At 37.1% G+C, this 21,997-nt stretch overlaps 2 protein-coding genes across 4 annotated transcripts in view; both read right to left on the bottom strand.

Moving 5' to 3' along the window:
* Positions 1–4,340, bottom strand: part of BBS4 (Bardet-Biedl syndrome 4) — a 7,779-nt gene extending 3,439 nt beyond the window's left edge. The window contains exons 1-6 of the mRNA XM_072402116.1: positions 4,092–4,340; positions 3,628–3,681; positions 3,216–3,343; positions 2,759–2,813; positions 1,368–1,436; positions 974–1,126 (exon numbers count right to left, since the gene is read on the bottom strand). Coding sequence (XP_072258217.1) covers positions 974–1,126; positions 1,368–1,436; positions 2,759–2,813; positions 3,216–3,289 — 351 coding nt within the window. The 5' untranslated portion in view covers positions 3,290–3,343; positions 3,628–3,681; positions 4,092–4,340. The remainder of the gene's footprint in view (positions 1–973; positions 1,127–1,367; positions 1,437–2,758; positions 2,814–3,215; positions 3,344–3,627; positions 3,682–4,091) is intronic.
* Positions 4,341–12,805: 8,465 nt separating this feature from the next.
* The window catches only part of ARIH1 (ariadne RBR E3 ubiquitin protein ligase 1), a 34,874-nt gene continuing 25,682 nt past the window's right edge, over positions 12,806–21,997 (bottom strand). For all 3 annotated transcript variants that reach the window (XM_072402111.1, XM_072402110.1, XM_072402112.1), the window contains 7 exons: positions 20,357–20,399; positions 19,415–19,486; positions 19,168–19,298; positions 17,656–17,713; positions 16,875–17,135; positions 14,840–14,952; positions 12,806–13,747 (listed from right to left, as the gene is read on the bottom strand). In XM_072402111.1, coding sequence (XP_072258212.1) covers positions 13,663–13,747; positions 14,840–14,952; positions 16,875–17,135; positions 17,656–17,713; positions 19,168–19,298; positions 19,415–19,486; positions 20,357–20,399 — 763 coding nt within the window. In that variant the 3' untranslated portion in view covers positions 12,806–13,662. The remainder of the gene's footprint in view (positions 13,748–14,839; positions 14,953–16,874; positions 17,136–17,655; positions 17,714–19,167; positions 19,299–19,414; positions 19,487–20,356; positions 20,400–21,997) is intronic.

The following is a 21,997-nucleotide window of genomic DNA, read 5'->3' as shown; positions in this document are numbered from 1 at the left end:
AAAGGCCTTTAGTGTCTGGACAGATGCTGTCTCCACCCTCACCTCTGTATCTGGGCTGCAACTCATGGTCAGGCAAGGACGACTTTGCTTAGTAGCTAATTATTACCATAATGCAAAGCTGCAGCAAATATGAAGTAGTGGAAGTTTTCAAATGATGTTAAATTATCCATCTATTGTATTGTGGTTGATTTACTGAAAGAGTAAAGAGCATACTTACTCTACTTACATAGTCTGGATAGAAGTAGATTTTACATAGTGAATGAGGTGAAGTTGTGTTGAAATAAATTGTCTAATCTTGTTTTTTTTCTTGCCCTTGCACATGATTCAGAATCTTTGAAAAGTAAATGTTCATTTAGCTTAACTCCATTCACCATGCTAACCTAAAATTCACTGTTAAGGTGAACATATTCTAAATCAACCTTATTGTATATCCAGGACCGTTTTATTCCTATTGTTATGCTATTTTCTGTTGTCACATCTTTTGTACAGTTGTAAAAAAATAAATAAATATTAAGGCCGATTTATCAGGACCATAAAAAATGCATCATTTATATAAACATAAAACAAAGACATTTGTCTATTTGTTCTTTTGATCTGTATGAAGATATGCTAAAATGGCTGTAATTTTCATCAACACTGTCACTCAAATTGCCATTTTCAGTACTGAAAGACGGTGATCTCCACATTTATCAAGCCTGATCAACATTTTCAGATCACCAGGGGAAAGCATGTAACGTGTAGTCAAAAGAAAACATACATTAATACTTTAAAAATGTAAAAATATACAATTCTCTGTAACTTAACAAAGTAACACTGAAACAGGAAGTTTTTTTTATACAATAACAAGTCATAATGAAGATAATGTATAGTACTTTTTTGGTAGAATATAAATTGTTCACTAGTTTTGTTACCAGATATTAGGTTATAGTTTAAACAAAATTTGCCTTATATAAGTATAGGAAAGTTATCTTACCGCCACATACTTCTTCTTGCCATAAAAACACATGCCAATATTGTTCCACAAGGGGGAGCTCTCTGGCACACTGGCAGCAGCTACACGATACTTGCTAAGAGCCACATCATAATCCCCATGGGACTGCATCATACAGCCAGCCGCTAATATGCCCTAAAACGTAGGTAAATAAAAAATTAAAGTTTTCTGCCTCCCTTTTTCTAATAGTTATTGCTGAAAACTAAAATATGTGCACTACCTCAGACTGCATATCATTTTAATGAGGTCCAAGTATTGCTATTTCAGAAAACAGTTTATACTGACATGAATAGAAAGACAGAGCACAAACTCTGTGTGACTGAACAAGAACAATATATATATGTGCATTAATGGAGCTAAACTAATATTTCCTTACCTTATAATTAGTGGGATCATATGTCAAAGCATTCCCAAGATATTCAAATGCTTTCTGATACAAACCATTCTGTAATGAAGGAAAAACAAAATAAACAACTGGGATTTAGTTAAAGTATTTCAGATTATCCAGGAGTATGGCACTGTCTCAAATTTCAAAATGAATGACTACAAATCAGTAGCACTTAATCTATCACCCATGTGTGCTAAGCTTTCCGCCTCTTTCTCTTTTAAATGGGAAACTGTTGCTATCAAATATTTAGGCATTCATCTCTCTGCTGACTTCTCACATCAGAGAGATACAATTTTGCAACTTTCGCTACACATAATACCAACTCAACTCTGCCCCCTGGAACTACTCTGTCTTTTCTCTGATCATAGGAACAGGAACTGGGATACTTCTTGGATTCAAAGCAAAAAAAGTAAGATTTTCACCTTATTTCACAAATCCTCCATAAGCAGTAAATTCCAAGAAGTGAGTTACAAGATATTCGCTAGTTCGCTATAATTTTTGCTGGTGATTAGGGAGTGAGGATGGTACCATGCTGGACCTCTTTTGGTCCTGCCCTGTATTTCATACAAAAACTGACTACTCCCCACTCTTGTCCATACATTCACTTGTCAATACACTCTTGGTCAAATCAAAGCTTATGGCAAGTCCATTCATAGACACTTCTTACTGCAGCCAATTCTTGTATACCCACTCTATGGAAATCTGCCCTCTCTCTTACTGTTGAGCTTTGGCTTTGTAAAGTGAATAAGATAATGGAGGACCTTACTGCTAGCTTAAGAGGTACCCCAGAAAAGTTTAATGAAACTTGGAGTTGCTGGATATACTATAGAGACACCTCAGAATTCAAGTGCCACTTGGACCCTAGTACATAAATACACTTTGTTTCCAACCGAATTAAAATATTCTTGGATCCGGATTACAGCAATGTGAACTTGTGTGTCGGATCGAACTTCCTTCAGGACACCTATGAAGTCTGCAAAACCTTATTTTTTTTTTTCTTTCTTTAGGTGTTGTAATATATATTGTTTATACTTATGATATGTACCTTGGATTCCATTCCATGCCGATAGTAGTTTTTATTTTCCTTTTGCCCGTTACCCTTTCTTTTCAATGTCTGTATACGGTTGTTTGTTTTAAATGAAATTGGTAAAAAAAAACTGTTTTGTTTTATATTTTTTAAAAATGTGACAACTAAAAACCAAAAAATAAATAAAAACGGATTGTAACTGCTCGCTGTTTTCGTTACACTCTAAGATTTTTTTTTGAAAACCAAAAAATTAGTAGCAAACAGGATTCATTGATAAGTATTACCAAGACTAACATTGATGATAGTAAGTATTAGGTAAATTACCGTATATATGTGAAACTGCTGAACTCACCTGTAAATACAACAGCCCTAATGTGGTTAACAGTTCTGTGCTTTCTGGAGATAAACTAGGAAAAAACATGAAACATTTATGTTACAACAACCAATTTTTGCCAAACTAGCAGAGTTAACTAACAGGTAACCATATGGTTACCACTGAATACTAGGCTGTAGAGGTTCTTCATACATATCTAAAGCTAACCATACACAAAATAATGCAGCTATTCAATATAATGAAAATTTCAATAAAATAATTATAAATTAAGGAAATTAAAGCTTTAATGATGCTTTGATTCATGTTGATTTCCTTGCTGTGTTGGGTAAGAGTTTTAGAATAAAAGATCTTTTGAATTTACAGAATCTATGACTATAATCTAGGATCATTTATTATATGTGCATCAAGCAAAACATTTTGCATTTTTAATCCACTACAGTGTGACAGTATAGACCAAGGTAAATCGCATACTTACTGAAGTGCCTGCAAATAGGTCTGAATAGCACCATCGGTATCTCCCTCCATTAACTGGATCTTTCCAAGGGCCATTGAGCTAAGCTCTTGTCTATGCAGTTGTAGGGCAAGATTCAGCTGCTCCTTACTCTGCAGAGAAACAAAACATATTTATGACCTATAGTGTGCACTAGTTTCATAACAAAATCAGTCCATGTATCAATTTAAATTGGCTCATGTTTACATGCAATTTAAATTGGCTCATGTTTACATGCGATGCAATGACACAAAAATAGAAGCAGTTCCCAAATGACCAAAGCACAAACTAAACTTTGTGTTAAATTTCTAAACAACATGATATACTAATGATCTGAATTCTGACTGGTTAACATGGACATCAGTTTTTATTAAATTAAACATTTTGAGTACAGTACCTTGGATAGGTCTTTTAAATACAAGTAACAAACTCCCAAATTGTGGCATATCTCCTATAGCAAAAAAAATTAAAATCGGTAAGGGATGTAGAAAATAAATAGATAACATTTTACTGAAAAGAAGTGCTAATAAAAATAAGTTGATGGATAGAACTTAAAAAACAGGCTAGATTTATGCTGGTTTCATCAAATTATTTTCTATTACAGCAGCTGCATGTGACCTTTCAGAGCTTCTGTTACTCATTTTTAGTTTTTCAGCTGTAGGAACCAATAAGCACAAAACTGTTATCAGATTAGTAGAAGTCTTCAGCTGAAGCAATTGATGCGTTGTTAAGACTAGAATGTTTACATATAATTGGCCCTTTGGTTGTTGATTTAAATAACACATCACCCTAAAGTAATACTAAACAGCAAGGAATAGGGTTTAGGTGATAAAAGACACAATTTATGGTTTTAGAACATACCCAGTCTTTATTATTGAGCCTTGCTGCCTCATTGTAAACTTCAACTGCTGCTCTGTGCTTCCCAAGTAAGAACCTGGAGAATTAATCCATGAGAAGATACAAGGATTACCATAAAGGTTTACACTTACAAAAGCTGCCACAAAAATAAAGATGACCACAGATATTCACCTATATTCCTGCAAAGTGAACCTATGCCCAGGTAATGACCACTCAATTGTTAACAAATTCTTACATGGATGTCACATTGCCCATTCATTTGCCTGCCACCCCTCTGAAGAATCCCCATCAGTGTAAGTGTTGGAGAATCCCCATGACAGTGCTTGGGTCTGGTGATTGACTGCTCAGGCCTAAGCACTATCATACATAGGCCAAATGCTCCCCTATACGTGACAACTCTGCCTTGGTGCTGATAGTGACATGACTATTAACTCAGAACTGCATAAAATGTCAATGCTATAGAACACATAATAATTTTATTGTAAAACTTTATCCAAATAGAGTTTTCGGCATAAAAAATGTCTGTCAAACTCATTGTGATTCATCTCTGCATTGATGTGCCAATGATCCTATAAGCCTTCCCAGTATAGTCATGTCCTGGCTGAACATGGATGTTTGGACTAAGGGTACGTACACACGTCAGGTGATTCTCGTCCAATAATTGCCTCTGAGGTAGTATGGGGCAGGAATAAGTTGTGTATAAAGCACTGGACTGACGTCCTTCATGAATTCGTCCTGGCGGACAACGGCAGTGCAAGTGAAGGGGAGAGAGCGCAGCGGGGTCCTGTTCCATCGTTCTCCCCCCTCCCCTCTCCATGGAGCAGGTAAGTGCTGTATGTACAACGCTCATTCAGTCTTTTGTCATTGGAAAGCCTTGTGAAAGATCCTTTCCAACGACAATTATTGAACGTATATACATAGCCTTGGAGAAGATAAATCTAGAAGTAGTTTATGACTGTGATATTTGAGGCTACTCAAATACAGCAGCTTTAGGTTTGTCTGTTCCTCCATCCGGATATCTACCAGAGCAACCTTATTGCAGAATTATTTAGCTGTTATCTGTAGCTGACCATCTTCAAGTCAGAACAGGACACAGCTTCCCTGTACTTTATTGTGGCCAAGGGTTGGATCAGTGCAAGGCAGAGACACCAATTGTTAGCCTCTTCCTAAACAGCTAAATAACATATTTGCTTTAACTTTAAAATATGCACTACAATCTTTGGATATGTCTAATGTAGTCTAATTGAGTAGTAAACAACCAGACACTGCTGTGGGTGGTTTTTAAGAAAACTGTACAATTAGGTTTTTAAGTGTGGCAAACAGGTATTTCACTATTCTTTTTAGGATGTACAGTTTATGTTTTTGTTTACAGTGCACTTTGAGCTAACTGCAGGTATCAATATTGCCAAATCCTGTGTCTACACAATTAACATTCTGAGTAACAGTGCAGAGAGGTTGCATCAAGGAATATGGCATGAAAATGCAACCAATGGGGCAGCTAAATCAGTTATTTACAAATGAAGGGAATGATCACTATAGCTGAACATGACATTTATGTAAATGTGTTCAACACAGAAATTTTAAGTTGAAAAGGTGGGTGGGAAAAAATTGTAGTCAGGTGGCCCCTGTATTGTGACCCAACTCTCAGAATTCACTCAAAAAACAGCCGGATGGTTACTGAAAAGTAAAAAAAAAAAAAAAGGGTCTGGGAAGAACACTGTAAAATAATGATAAACATATAACTTTGGGATCTTTACACAAGGATAAGGTTTTTTAAATAAAGATCCTTAGTGTGCAGGTTTTGTGAATTGAGCCTTAGTGTGGTAAAATGATGAAAAAATAGGACTTATCAGGTAAATTACATTCTCATGTGAAAAGGAATCTGGTATATTGATTAGTCTCACCTTGTACATATACAGCATATTCACACACGCCCTCTGTTGCCTGCAGTTGCTCCTTAATCACAGCCTGGAGAAATACCAAATAAATAATATACAGCTTCACAGATTTTGGTAAAATAGTTGAAGGTATAAATTAGTAAATCATAGCTATTCCCAGACAACCTTACTGAACACAAATCACATTTACAGAAAACACATCCTATAATCCAGTGGTCCCCAACCTTTTGCAGGTAACGGACCACTAAATGCACATACTTCGACCACACGGGGAGCCGTGTGTCACTCAAAGGGGAAGAAACTTCCCCCAGAGTAGCTTCATGATGCCAGAACCCGCCCACTCGCCCATCGCAGGTCTGAGCCTGTATGCAGAGAATTATCCCCCCCCCCTTTTGAGCCTGCGATGTCCCAGGGAGACATGGTCCTCTGGCTGATGTGACCCCCTTCTCCTGACCCCGCTGGTGGGTGCACCGGAGAGAGCCACGGCCCACCTGTCAGACGGCCGCCGACCAGGGGGTTGGGGACCTCTGCTTTTATCTACTAGAATAAATGTTATTCTTCATGCAATTTGTCACCCATTAGTCCTCACCTTACAGGCCTCATAATCCTTACGGACATAGTGCAGGTGGATTAGCCAGTTTCTCCTTTCTAGGATAGGGAGGTCTGGAGCTAGGAAAATTAAAAAAAGTTACACAGAAATTATTACAAACACTTTCTGCTTTTAAACATATCATAGTTAGGATTATGAATTAGTGAATATAAATTTACTGAGAAAAATATTCTAACGATGATAAGGAACTATAAATGCAATGTATATATTCCAGCTAAACACTAAATACAGTCCAGGAGAAAAGTTCTCTCTACAGCTGAGCTTTAATAAAAATGAATTAAATAGAAATTCATCATTCCAAGGGAAGATTAGATAGATAAATAACACATTTACTTAATGAATTTTTAATTTAAAATGTATCTATAGCCATTTTTTATTTTGGATAGAGTAGGCTTTATTTTTTGCAATATGTTTCTCATTGACAGACTTCCTGTCCTATTAACACAACAGCAAGCGAAAAAGTGGGAGAAATGAACTCATGCACAGTTGTTCTGGAAGGAACGTTTTGTCTTTATTCTCGTTCTGGTGACAACTAAAACTATTACCCGGTCTCTCATTTTCATTTTTAGCTGTCCCTCAGAGAAGCTCACAATCTAATGCCCTTACCAGTCATATGTCATTATCACAGTCTAAGGACAATTTTGGGGGAAGCCATTTAACCTAACTGCATGTTTTTAGAATGTGGGAGTAAACCAGAGTACCCGGAGGAAACCCACGCAGATACGAGGAGAACCTGCAAACTCCATGCAGATACTGTCCTGACCAAGATTCAAACCTGGGATCCAGCGCTGCAAGGGCCAGAGTACTAACCACTGAACCATCAGTGTTTCTCAACCTTTTTCACATGGGGGAACCCTTGAAATAACTTTCGGGTCATAATGGGACCCCTATTATTATTATTAGTAGTAGTAGTAGTAGTAGTAGTAGTAAAGAGGATTTATATAGCGCCAAGATATTACGCAGCGAGGTACAATAAATAGCAGTTGCAAATGACAGACTGATACAGACTGTAACAAAGATGGAGGAGAGGACCCTGCCTGAAGAGCTTACAATCGAGGAGGTGGGGGAAGCAACACACAATAGGAGGGGAGATATAGAGTGGTGGGAAGTAGTGAGGGTGTAGGGGCCAGAAGATGGGTAGGCAAGTTTGAAAAGTGCTCTTTTAAATGAGCAGAAAGTAGGAGCAAGACGAATAGGACGAGGAAGACCATTCCTTGGAGCCGTGCGTATAATGAGGTTATGAGTGAGAAAGCCATTAGTAGATCATTGGAGGAGTGAAGAAAGCCGCTAGGGGAGGATTTTTTTTTATATTTACTATATCCACAGCCCAAAGTACATTAGTGTGGTGGTTGGTAGGAAGAATGTCACTTTTACAGATAGCCAAAAAGGATCATTAGGGTCACATAAACTGACCCGAGAGTCAAAAACTGCTCATTACTAAAGGGACCCCCAGCAACCTCTGAAAGAACCCTGGTTGAAAAACACTGCATTAGATCCTCTCATAATTTTCCTTTTTACTGTGATCAAGAAATATTAAATACTGTTGTGGTGAGAAGGGTTTCCTCGGACAGGAAAGATGCAGCAATATAGGCAGAAATAATCCTGGGGAAGAGTTTAGCAGTCCTATTGGATATCATAGATCCCTGCTGCAGATTTTCCTGTCTGTGTTGTCAATGTGCTAATAATAATAATAATAATATGCTATCATCTGTCCAATAGAGATAGCAATAAAAGCTGTCAGGGGTTCTAATCCCCTAATCCTTTCCCAATATATACAAAATATAAAGTCTCTGGCTGACCATTTACTTGAATGGGGGATATCAAGGGACAGCAAAGGTTTCCATAGCCAGCATGTACTGAGGGATCTGGGCAGGGATTAGTGTAATCAGAGCTGACCTCAACATAATCCACATTCATCATACAGATATCAGCTATGTGTATATAAACTTCCCATATTGTAGTATTAGCCAGCACAACACATTCCTTATATCAATTATTCTTCCTTTCCTAGTGCCCTGTCATAGCTGACAACAGCCCGGCAATGTCTGGCTGTAGGATATTCCAGGGTATTCTGCATGGACCTCCCTACACCAAATGGCTACGAAAAGAAGGTACGGTCAATCTATACCCTCACAGAAGATTACCGTCTTTAGTGAAACCTCCGCCATCACGGTTAGGATAAAATAGCGGCTTAGTCTCCAAGGTAACTAAATACATCACTTCCGGTTGTGCATTCTCAGATCGTTCCCTCCGGGAAGACAATCTTTTGTACAGAGATTCCGTAGTGGTAATGTGGAGCGCTGCTGGTCACGTGACCCCTTCTTTTCCGCATACAGCTGTATGTTGTTATCAGGGTGTAGCAGCTGCAGGTTGGGTTTTACTGATAAAAACTCATTTATCATTTATTTGTAATACCATTGCATACGAGTTCAGTGTTTTAAAGACAAGTTTTACTCTCATTCTGGCAGCTAGCTGGAAGTTGACCTTAATGTAAAGTGAATGCAATCTGTACTAAGAACATATTGAAGATGTCATTGCGGACTTTGCCTTCTTTAGGGGATTTTGTCTCCACCTAAAATAGGATTAAAAATATTCCTCATAAAAGGGGAGTTTTAATGCTTGCTTGTCTGTGCAATCAGTCTTTAAATCTGTGACATCAACCTATTGTATAATACTTCCCCCACCTCCTATTATTATTAAACAGGATTTTCTATAGCGCCAACATATTACGCAGCGCTGTACATTAAATAGATTGTAAGCTCTTCAGGGCAGGGTCCTCTCCTCCTGTGATCCTGTCTGTATCTGTCCATCATTTGCAACCCCAATTTAATGTACAGCGCTGTGTAATATATTGGTGCTATAAAAATCCTGTCTAATAATAATAACATCCAATACAAACCTGTATTACTGCAGTGTCCTGTGATATTTTTCACCAGCTGCTGTCATTTTGATTAACATTTATTTACAAATCACCAACATATTATGTGGAGCTGTGCAATAAATAGGGGTTGCAGAGAATAAACCTGCCTAGCTGACAAGGACAAAATGATGACACGAGAGAAAAGGACCCTGCCAATAGAGCTTACAATCTAATGCAGTGTGTCCAAACTACGGTTCCTTCAGCAGTTGCTGGGGGTTCCTTAACCTCCTGGGCAGTTCATTTCTGTCTGGATTTATATGTCTAAAAGCGGTACATTGTTTTTAAATGAAAATTTATTTTACAGTATATTATAATAGTTTGAGTATAACAAAGCTTGAAACACAAAATCAAAGTTTATTAAATTTATTTTTTTTATTTATTTGTATTATTTTGACATGATTTTGTTTCAAACTTTATTATACTCAAAAATGTATACATTTTAAATTTTTGCTACTTTACTGTGTACTATTGTCCTTACAATTTAGGAAATTAGATGTGTCATTTCAAAATCAAACATGTTCACTGATAATGTAACTGGGAATTTATGTAAATTGCATCAGGTAATTATTATAGTTTAATAGACAAATAAAAAAGTTAAATAGTCATAATCTAACAATATCAAAGTGTGTATTAAAAATGGGAAGTGAAGATTTAAAACAAAACAATCCACTAGATATGTAACATCTAACATTTTTTTCTTGCTCAAAAAAATTGCCAGATTATTACAAAAAAAAAAAAAAAGTTGTACAAGTCTAACCTTGCCAGCCCAAGTTTAAAACTAAAGTAGATTACACAAAAAAAGTGTAATGCCGCCTTAAAAACTACATAACAGATCTATAGGAGTATCAACTTCCTGATATGCATCAAATGTACCTTTAATCCTGCCAAGCTTCCTCCTTTTCTTTTAATTAAGGTTGACAGCACATTACTATTATCCAATAAAGGGCATCATTGTCATCCTTGTATCCACTTAAACAACAGCATGGTGTAATGATGTCCTGTGGGTTGTTTCATTCGCAATAGTCACCATTACCAAGCCCCTAATTTGCTAATCTACAGCTAGCCACATCTGTCACCACCTGCAGGAATGAACATATCATAGGTTGATTGCTTGGACAGCCTGACACATCATGACACCCATGTGCTCTACATGTCCACTCCTACCACATCCTATCCTATCACTGCAATGTGGGAATAGGAGAATGACAAATGACAAGGCCAATTACCTAGTAGCAATACATGTAATATTTTGAATGTCGAGGATGTTTTTTTTTTTTTTGCAATATCATGTGTGTTATCTTTAGTATTCTGTAAAAAAACAAATATTCTGTAGCAAGTACTGTGTAATAGGAAGCTTAAAAGTGGGGTCGTGTACAACTTGAGAAATAGGTTGTACACTAAAGTACAAGATAAAGTAAAAAGGTGCATTTAACTTTTGGTATCTTTCAAAGGTTTCAGCCAACAGTTAATGAACTTAAGAAGGTGAACACGTCTTGACACTTTAAATACAGTCCTTTTGAATCTGACTTAATTTAATGTACTGTTCTAGCAGTAAACATTTATAAAAAAAATGATATAGGCTTGACAATCAGTATCTTCCTTAATGAAGGATGACAGCATATACTTGGTACTTTGGCAAAACCAAATGCCTAAATATACCATCACTTTCTGGGATGATAGTTTGAGGGCCTCACTCCATCCACTTTTTTCTGTTGTGTCTCATGATTGGCTAGCAATGTTTTCATTATTAGAAAAGAACCAGTAGGGAGGGATTGGAGACAAAAAACAAAGCAAAAACAGACTCCAAACCCATTGCTTTAAAAAATAAGCATATAGGAGAACACCTACTGAGAAAAGGATCTGAGATTTAGAGAAAAAAATGCGAGCAAGCATGTATGTCAATGTATGATGCCAGGGAAGTGGTTGAGTGGTGCCATTCGAGCCTGCCTGATGAAGATGGGGGAAGATCCTAACCGAGAAGACCAGATGAAAATAAGGGCACATGTAGCAGAGGAGAGGCGGGTAAGTATATTTTTTTTGCAGAAGATATCCCGTATCGTCTGCAATAAACAGCAGGCCTGCTCACAATTTTTTTTGTTTAGTTCCCCTTTGAGGTTTCTTAAAGGAAAGAATTTAGTAGGCTGCGTGAGGCTGATAAATATAGTGTGTTGCTTTGCAAGCAAGAACAGAACAGGACCGCAAACTCAATCAAAAAGGGTCTTTATGTGCTTGGATATTAAACTGTATGCAAAAGTCATGGTGGGGATTTCAGTTTTTTAAGTGAAGGTGTACAGGGATGATAACAATATATTTATGATAATAAGTCATAGTTAAGCACTTTGCTTTTCTAATTTTAGCTACAGGTAAAATGGCCTGGTAAAATTGCCTTTTTTCTAAAGGTGTGCAATAATCTGAAGCCCTCTTGCATTAGGTTTAATAGCACAAAAGATAACTTTTTTTCTCTTTGCAAATAAGGATATGTATCCTTAGCTTTGTGAATTAGTTTTGTATTTTACATTTATGTACACTTTTTAATAAATATGATCAATTTTGAAAGATCCAGTGGTTCTTGAAAAGAACAGACCATATGCTAACAACTAATTTGTTAAGTGCTTTTAAAATATTGCATGAATTCTTGCCATCTCTTGTTGAATAAACTCCAGCTAAAGAACCTGCTATGGAAAGAAAAACATGTATATTTCTTTCTTTCAGGAAAGGTTTATGCCTTGTTTTGTCACTCTTTTAATGATATGTTTCTCAAATATTTCTTCAATCCTTAATGCAAAAAAGTATGTATTATTATTTATCTACTTTACAATGCCTCTTCAAACATTCACAGAGCTGCAGAAAATCTACAGCAAAAAGAAAAAAAAAAAAACATTCCCCCACAAACACTCCAATCATTCGATAAAGAAGTAAAAATTAATGGACTCCTATGGTAAAGCAGACATCCATCCTTCTGTACAAAGCCTTATTCGAGTATATATTTCTGCTTCAGCCAACCTGGCCAAGTTCAATGCAAAAGCTGCAGCTTGAATTCGCGCCTTGTAGTTTTGAGTGGAAAATAGAAGGATTTTTAGTAGACACTTTGCTCCTAAAACTATAGGCTCGGGTCTTCTGTTTACACAGACATTTAGAAATCAAAGTATAACAGTTGTCAGTGTGAATGGCACTAGGTGATCTTGTATTGTGCACAATGATTTTAGGGAACGTGGAATTGTTACCCAATTAAAGGTCTGCTGTGTCCACATAAGATCTCAGGAATAAACAGCACAACCAAAACCAGCAATTGTCAAGAAAGAATAAATATTTTTTTCTGTTTGTACTTAAACATGATGCAAACACCGTGCGTCCCACTTCCTCCCTGCTCATGCAGATGCACTATTTACAAGTTTGAAAAATACTGCTGTCTTCTGTTCAGTTTAATCTTGTTTTGTTTTTAAAAGTCATGTACAAAGCTATTTTTATTTTTCTTCTATTTTTTTTTTTTCAAATTTCAAAGCTGTTCAGCTCCAACCCAGGGTAAGAAAAGGTACCAGGGATAGTCTGAAGACAATGGGTAAAGAGAAGGATGGCTAATCAGTGGCAAGACGACAGACTTGTATAACGCAGGACAGTAGAAGACATAGGCTGAAAGAGGTACAACTGGGAAAGGTGTGGAAGGGAAAACTGCTTCTCTGTAGAGGGCAGTGGAAGGGAAATCAGCTTGATTATGGCAAGTCAGTTAGGAAAAGGATTTGCAAATAGCTGAGGGGGCTGCACACAATTTAACCCCTTAGCAACAAAAGGGGCCAGCATTAATTTGTCAGACATTTTTTCCAAGAAAATCAAGGCTTTGCCAGCCACTATGTGCCAAGGGGTTAAACATGCCTACAATACTGTCAAACCATTGCCTCTGCTAACTGCTTTCCATTTATTGTTACAATATAAGTTACTTAATCTTTCAGGGGAAAAAAAAACAAAAAAAAAAAGAAAAGAAAGAAAAATAAACCAAAAGTCTGGCAGGAACGCAAGAGATGAGAGCAGGACAGGTAAAGGGGAGACGGCAAAATGTGCAGGGGCCGGCTTCAGGGAGCATATTTGCATTTTAATGGGCATTGAAATCTAGTGTCAGGTGGCAAACAAAGGTTGGTCTGTGGAGACGGCTCAGTCCTCAATATATTCCCACAAGTCCTTTTCATAACCTTCGTGCACGTGAAGAAGCAAAACCCGCCTCCTGCTCTCGCAGTATCTGAAAAAATGAAAAACCAGAGTGGTTAATGCTTAAGTCAACAATTAGGAAAACCTGTCACAAAAGTTACAAACATTTAATGACCAGGGGCCATGAACTTAGCCGATTGGAGAGCAGTATGTCGGAATCTGCAGGAATTTGCATTTATATTGTGCTAGGGAAATTTTTTCAGATGTCCACCATGGTGGTTTACTGCGCCCACAACTGCACTCCTCGAATGCGAGGAGTTGGGAACCATTTATAAACGCTAACTGCATGGTTTTAGACTGAACATCTGAAAGAACTTAAATTTAAACGCTTATGGGGTTTGGTGGCTTATAGAAATAATCATAGAGAACAATATTGAAGCTGTCTTGTGAAATGGGGAAAATTGGGGGTATATGTAATCTATATACATTTCCTGCATTTATTATTTGTTTTATAGAGATTGCAAACTTATTAACTAACCACCACTGTACTGATACACTATTCTGCACTCTGTGCCACTGCGCCATTGTGAGCATTTTTGCTCTAGCTGCCAATGCACTGACTTGCACTTCTGCACTAACTGACACTTCAACAATATGCATTATTCATTCACCGCCAGTGTACATATCAGGATTTCTTTATTTGCCACCACTGCACCAACATGCACTTTTTTTTTTAATAGCTCTCATTTCATACCTTTATTAAAACAGGCACGCAAAAAAGTAGGAATTTTTATTGTTGTATGTATCAGATTTCTACAATTATCAAGAAACTATATTCTTCAATAGTTCTACTTTATGAAGCCTGTACTTTACTTTTAAAACTTGTCTTCTCTAAAGGTCTTTCCCAGTTTGTATACCATTTGTAGGGTGTAATAAAACCTCAGGAATGTGTCATGTACACAGTCTATTTGCTTAGCAAAACCCTTTCTCAAAAACATTGAAACAAACCTGAATACAGCTGCTTCCTACTCACTGGTACAAAGATTTTTAGAAAAAAAGACATACAGTTTCATAATCCAAAGCAATAATAATAATCCAAAGCAGTATTTTGTTACATATTGTAAATATGTAACAATGAAAATATAAAAATATGAAATGGAAATACACTTCAGAAGGAAAATACCTGTACTTGTCTTGTACTTTCTGCTTTATGTCTTGAAGGGAATCCTGGGAAATATCCCTTTCCAGATATCCAGACAAAACTTCTGTCGCATTCTCTAAATCAGCTTGATTATTCTACACGAAAGTGCAGGATATAAAAAATAAAGTTATCTATACAATGCCAGTGTACAAAAGGCCCCAAAAAGACTGAGCTAGCCTGGCATTTTATATTATGTAAACTATTTGTGTGATAAATGAGTTCAGTAAAAAAAAGTAAAGCTAAATTATCAAACATTGAATTATGTCTAAAATTAGTGTAACTGTACATAAGGGTACATGCAAATTACAATAAAAGAGATACATATACTAGGTTCCCTTGACATGTTAAAGCTTAGGATGACCAACCCCAATCATTGAGGGGACGATCTGCACACATTTTTTAGTATTCCTCTAGCAGTAAAATTTTTACCTCTGTGTACACAAAGATAGGGCACACATTTATTAGTGTAATTACCTTATTAGGAAGTTTTGAATGTGACAAATCTAAAAACTAAGACTGCTTTCCAATGTAAAAAAAAAACAAAAAATGAAAGAGCTTTCAAACACTTTTCGGTCAGAAGACATTAATAACAGCTAGAAAAACTTGTGCTTAGTGCAGAGTTAACAAAGAAGTAACCAAATGACATACAAGTAGAATGCATAAATAGAGAGACGGCTTCTCTAAATGAGATTTGCCCCACTTCCCTTTGGCTAACAATTAGGGGCCCCACCAACACTGCCGCATGAACATATGTTGTGTTAAGCCAGCTCATTAATTTGACCACTTACGTGTGTTACCATTGTGCTTTGTGGTGTACTGCAATGAACAACTGATGGCAAGTTGCTTTGGGTGTCATTTAGAAAGAACTGCACTGTGACATGATTGAAGACATTCAGGGTAGGCTTAAAACATAGCATGCATATGGGTTGACATAATGATGTGCACTTATGGTGCATTTTGATTGTGCTATAATGACTTGTCTACACGTCTTGTGGAGCAGATTTTTTTTAAACCTAAAGCATGTTGCAGTGCAATAATAATGCAAAACATTGCCTTTTGCCATGTCATTCAATGCATGTAATGTGAACAACAGGCCTTCAGATATCATCGGAAAAATCTGTGCTGTAGGCCATTTGCTGTCACCATGCATTAAAATTATCCCAGTGTGTAGTAATAGCAAACTAATGAAAAATAGGGGACAAAAGGCAATGTGGAAAAGAAATGTGTGATAAAGATGGCTCTTCCAGAATATTACATTTTGAGGAATATTGATACTGTGGTAAATAGGATATTAACCAAACATTCCAAAAACAAGCAGTTAGGTTAATTGGCTTCCCCTCAAAAAACTGACCTTAGACTGTAATAAAGACATATGACTGAGGAAGAGACATAAGAGCCCCACGACTATGGACTTGCTAAAGTGCTGCATAATATGTCAGCGCTATATAAATACTGTGTAATAATATTATTAATAATACCATGCGCTGCAGGTGAATCTTCCTATTCTGTATATTTTAAATGTCAGTGATGGTATGTGAAAAAATTAAGTCTTCTAAATACATTCCTTCCAGTCACTGTGTTAGGGGACATGCACTTTTTCAAATTAGGCAGTTTATAAAATGTCCTGTACAAAATTTCACGTTACGATAACCTTTGCATGTCCATTTTAAACAATTATGATCTATTTATATAAGCTATGTTTGTGACAGATTTACAATAAGTAATACACTTTTAAAAATCCACATTTTAAAAGTTGAAAATGAAGTTAGATGAAGTTGGATGAAAAAAGGTTGGTGTGTTATATCACAAGTGCACATGAAAATCAAAAGTATATATAGGCACTGTAAATGAATAGAAACTAGTATTACACAAAAAGGATAAAGTCAGAATCTGAGTAACAAACAGGTTAAACTTCTAGTTAATGCTTAAAGGCAGTTATTTTAACAAGGGACCTAAAAAAGGCATAATACTATAAAAAAAAAAAAACAATCTCATGATGATTGTGTCTACAGCTTACCTCAAAGATAATTGACTGGTTGTTCTTCTTGAGGTAGAACGCGAAGACATAAGTATACATGAGTGTGGAGCGGCACTGGCACAATACATCCACTGCCTTTTTTAAAAACTGCACTTCAATCCATGACATGTTGTGCTGCTGCATCTCCTCCATTTTCTGTTTGACTTGGGCATACAGCTTGTGCTCAAATCGCAGACTCTGCATGTGGTTCATGTAGCGATTGCAGTAGAATAAGTATCTCTGTAAGGCTGCTCTGGAACGCTGTACAGGGTTAACAAACAAAAATCACTTGAATGGTATACTTTAAATGTAAATTGCTCTCTGCTCCTCCTGTGTCACTGTCTGTATCTGTCTGTCATTTACAACCCCTATTTAATGTACAGCGCTGTATAATATGTTGGCGCTATATACATTCTGTTTATTGATAATAGTTGACATACACAAGTCTCTAGTGTAGGAACCATATAACTAGACACAGAATTTAGGAAGGCTGCCGTACTACAAAATGCCAGATGCCAAAGGAGCACCTGCTATCTAAAATGTAACAAGTGATAATCATGGGTTTAAGTCAAGTCCAATCATGTGCAACATAAGCTTTATTGCTTTTCAAAATGTTAACAAAATTATAATAATGTGTACATCACTAACAAATTGAACAAAAAGAACAACGTTGGTTAACTAAAAGATGAATAGCATTTATTTACTGGAGTATTACTTAATTCCTGCCTTTGGGTGAAAAAATTCTGCCAAGTATAAAGCGTACATATTTGTATATATTTACCTCTTGTGCATCGCGGGCAGCCTTTGCATCATCCTCATTGTAGCGATTACAGTTATACCTGTACAGAGGTAATAAAACATTTATGGTATTACAATTTCAGAGAACTATATACTAATGGTCTGGAGGTATCTTTCCCTACTTTAAAAGGATGGCTAGGACCCTCATCTGATTGTTTATGGTTTGTCTCCCATTCTGCCAAATCTCAGTCCTGTGTATGCAATTGTTTCCCCTGCAACCCTCACCTGATTGTATATGGTACATCTCTCATTCTGCCAAATCTCAGTCCTGTGTATGCAATTGCTATCCCCTGCAATCCTCATCTGATTGTATATGGTACATCTACCATTGTAGATGAATTCATTGCACCAACTTTAATCTCCTCATAGATTTATCTGTTCACTATCCCTTAGTTCCAGCTGAGTTGACATTGATATTTATTGTCCTGCCAACCCCTCCCCCTCCCCAGGTTCTACAAATATCCCAAATTCCTTATACTCTGATCAGTCCATCTATAATCAGGGCCCAAAGCACTTCTATTTAAAAAACAGGCAAGGTCAAGTTGGGACCCTGGTCACGTGCCCAAATGTTAAGTGCCAAAATTATAAGTGCAATGGGAATTTATCCAGGGAATTGACACAGGAATTGGAACTCCTATCTCCTGCTATTGGACGGATTTATGCATCTGGACACCAACACATCCTCTGTTGCTGCCATTCTGAACTGGTATTTCATCAAACCATCTCTTTGACAGAATCATCACCCCCCACTCCTGGAACTCAGCAAGTTTACAGGCTTCACTTGAACCCATATTATTGGACTGCTTCTCTTGGACTTCAGTGTACCACATTGTTTAATGTACGCAAATGGTTCGCAATTATCTGTAAAAATGTATTATTCATCCTGCTCTCTCTTTGTTGGCACTACTCCTTGTCCTTCCCAGTCTGATAACTCATTGTCTCTCTGCTCCTTCAGTCTCCTGATTTCTCTGTACTCCTGCGCCTTTTTACTTTACTGATACTCTCTGGCGACATCTCACCCAACCCTGGTCCCCCACAGCCTCCCCCTTCCATACACTCAGCAAGACACTCCCTTCTCCTAACCTCATCCCCATTCACCCTGCCCATAAGTCCTTACCCCCTCTCTGTGGCAGTCTATGGAATGCCCGATCTGTTGGGAATAAAATAACCTCCATACACAATCTTCTCCTTTCTAAATCTCTGGACTTTCTGGCTCTCACTGAAACTTGGCTTTCCTCCTCTGACTCTGCCTCTGCTGCTCTCTCCTATGGAGGCCTGCATTATACACATACCCCTTTTTTTTTTTTTACAATCCATTACAGTAGGAAGGGCTGGCACCACATGCTCAAGATTTTAGGGCCAAAAGGGCACTGTATTATCAGCTCAAACCAGTAGCAACACATTTTAGACCTAAGGACTCTCAATTAATTAAGCAGTTGTATAGTAGTAAATTAGCAATGGGGGAGAGACAAATCTATTTTTTCTTTTTCCTTACCACGCTGATCCATGGGGCTCCCAAGGACCCAGACACACCCAGCAAAATTCTGCCTTGCAGTTTTGGTTCCGGCACACCATGTGATTGCAGCCTCCATCTTTCTCAATGGTCACATGACATTTGGGACATTCCTGGGAGAATGGAAGTTGACGAATTATAATTAGAATAATAAAATGTAACCAGATTTCCTAAATTTCATGTAACCAATAATGTAAAAATTATTAAGCTGAAACAAAATGTTTCCTACCTTTGTATTAGCTGCAATCCAGTTTGATGTCTCACTGTCATCATCACACTTTTTGATCCATTTTTTAAGCCACTGATAAGAAAAATCATACTTTTAAGTTACCTATTGTCACATACCAGTACTTACTGGATTCATAGATAATAATATCATTTACCCAGAAAGCAATACTACCTGTGCTGCAGCTTAGTTGTGGCTTTTATGAACTAATAATTTAGTATTTTGGGGGTATTTACTAGTTTTAGGTCAGACAAGACAGAGGTCTGAAATAACTAATATTAACTAAAGTAAATTTTTTGGAGCTCCCTTCAGCTTCAGTATTTTCTTTATATGTATAGGCTGGGTTTACAGGGACTGTTTCCCCAGCGTTTTAACCTGAGCCCACGTTTGAATAAACATTAACCCGCGTTAACCTGCCTTAGGCTGGGTCTACACAGACAGTTTTAAAAACGCATATAAACGTTCCTACCCACATGATGGGTGTACAGGAATAATGTCAATGTATTGCATGTATTGAAAATGATGATGTGAGGTGGTAACGCAGGCGGGTGGGCCAGATGTAAATAATTTTCAGAATTCTTTGGGGGGGCCAAAAGAAAAGGACCTTAAGGGCCAGATTTGGCCGCCCCTGGTGTAGACCCAGCCTTCTGGGGCAAGCTGTGCAAAAAGAAACAACTGCAGAGTTTGTCTTGGGTACTCTTGGTTAAAGAGTTACAAGAGGCTGCAGAAAGAGCTCACCCCCCCTAAGATCACCCACAACATCAGCTGTGTTTAGCAAAAGATTTCTTCTGCAAGTAATTCAAACCCCCTTCAAAGCCTCTATCCTGCACAGGGAAGCCCTATTCGTATCTAGGAGGCGTCTATGTCGGATGCCCTTAACCCAGGGAATACCTGTAACATTTCTATGGACTTATCCTGAAAACATCTAATGACTCACAAACTTACCTTACATTTAACTGGATCGTGCCAATTCTCTCCACAATTGAAGCTGTAACAATGTAAAAATAAAAATAAATTTAGATTTTTCAAAGATTAACACTTAACATTAAATTTCCATGACCAATAAAATGGAACAGTAGGCAGATATGGCAAATGGTGTAAATAGAGAGCTTCAGAAAGGTGCATAAACCCCAAAAACAAATTACCTAGTTACCACACAATCACTTTCTGGTTTGTGCTGGTTTGCATATTTCAGCTATTATTGCAAGGATTGATAAAACAGGATATGTCCCAAAACTGTATTGTCTAAATACTGCTGGTTGACGCTTGTGACCTAAAAGTCTGCTTTACCCTAATGCAGCATCTCCCAAATACTAGAAACCTATTAGTGTGATGCTTGAGAAAAGGGTATATTTTCCTAAAATGCACTACCTGGTTACTACAGGTCCCTGCACATGACAGAAGTCTGCGTAACTGGACTGCATGATACTCCATAGGAATTCTCTGGCCACTGTTGTCCATTTCATTGCAATCTCTACTATGAATAGGGTGCTGGGAGGCACACTGATCTGCTTCGCTTTTGAGGGTATTGTACAGATGATTCTTTTTAATAAACCCATCTTCTATTGTTTCACGAGGGCCAGTGGGCTTGTCTGTGGGCAAATTTTTCTACTACACCTTTTTTACTCCTACAATTACAAAAATTACTACTTATAGTAAAGACCCTGGAAAATGATTTTCACTCAATATTCATATCAGTACACAGTATTTTTGGCTATGCATTTTTCCAGCCATTTGCATATTTTTGCCCGATATCTGTATAAGAGCAACTGAGGACCAATATCAAATTGCAGATAAAGTAGTTCTAGAATCAGGAGTGGTTTACTTCAAATTATAAACAGTATGTAGGATAAGTAATACCTAGACTCTTGGTTATATGTGCAGCGATGGAAAGAGATTTAAGCAGTATTTTTTTTCTAGTAAAGTTACTCATTTTAGCCCTTCTGTTACTTTACTGATCTCTTAGCCATCCTAGTGGGATTAGCATAGCTTTATATTAACATTTGAAAGTTATATTTAAATATGTTGAAGACTATTTAATAAAATCAGTGTTTCAGCTGCAGTCACTTAGAAATCTAGACAATGGAGTTATGTCTAAAACAATCCAATAACTAATACTATACATGCAACAAATCGAACGTTAGATCTGTTTTCCTGTTAATGAAAGTATTATAACTTTTGTGCATTTAGAGAATATGTAAACATTAAAAACTTCTGTTATTTAGATATGATTTGAATCATTTTGTATTTGATGGATACATTTAATTAAATAGGAAAACTATCAGAAATCCAGAGCTGTTCTAAATTCTCTGAGCACTCTCAGTTTTATCTCGAAGAGGCCCTCCTGGTTGGTATCATGTACTACTGAATAATAAGCATTTATCCTGTAAACATTAATATTATTTATTATTACACAGTATTTATATAGCGCCAACATATTACGCAGTGCTTTTACAAAGTTCATTGTCATGTCAATAGATGTCCCTCAGGGGCTCACAAGCTAATGTCTTTACCATAGTCATATGTCATTGTAACAGTCAAAGGTAAATTTTTTGAGGAAGCCAATTAACCTCCTAGCCATTAAGC

Source organism: Pyxicephalus adspersus, chromosome 2, assembly GCF_032062135.1.
Source record: "Pyxicephalus adspersus chromosome 2, UCB_Pads_2.0, whole genome shotgun sequence".
Classification (NCBI taxonomy): Eukaryota; Metazoa; Chordata; class Amphibia; order Anura; family Pyxicephalidae; genus Pyxicephalus; species Pyxicephalus adspersus.
The sequence above is the reverse complement of the archived record's forward strand: the minus strand, read 5'-3'. Positions and strand labels throughout refer to the sequence as shown.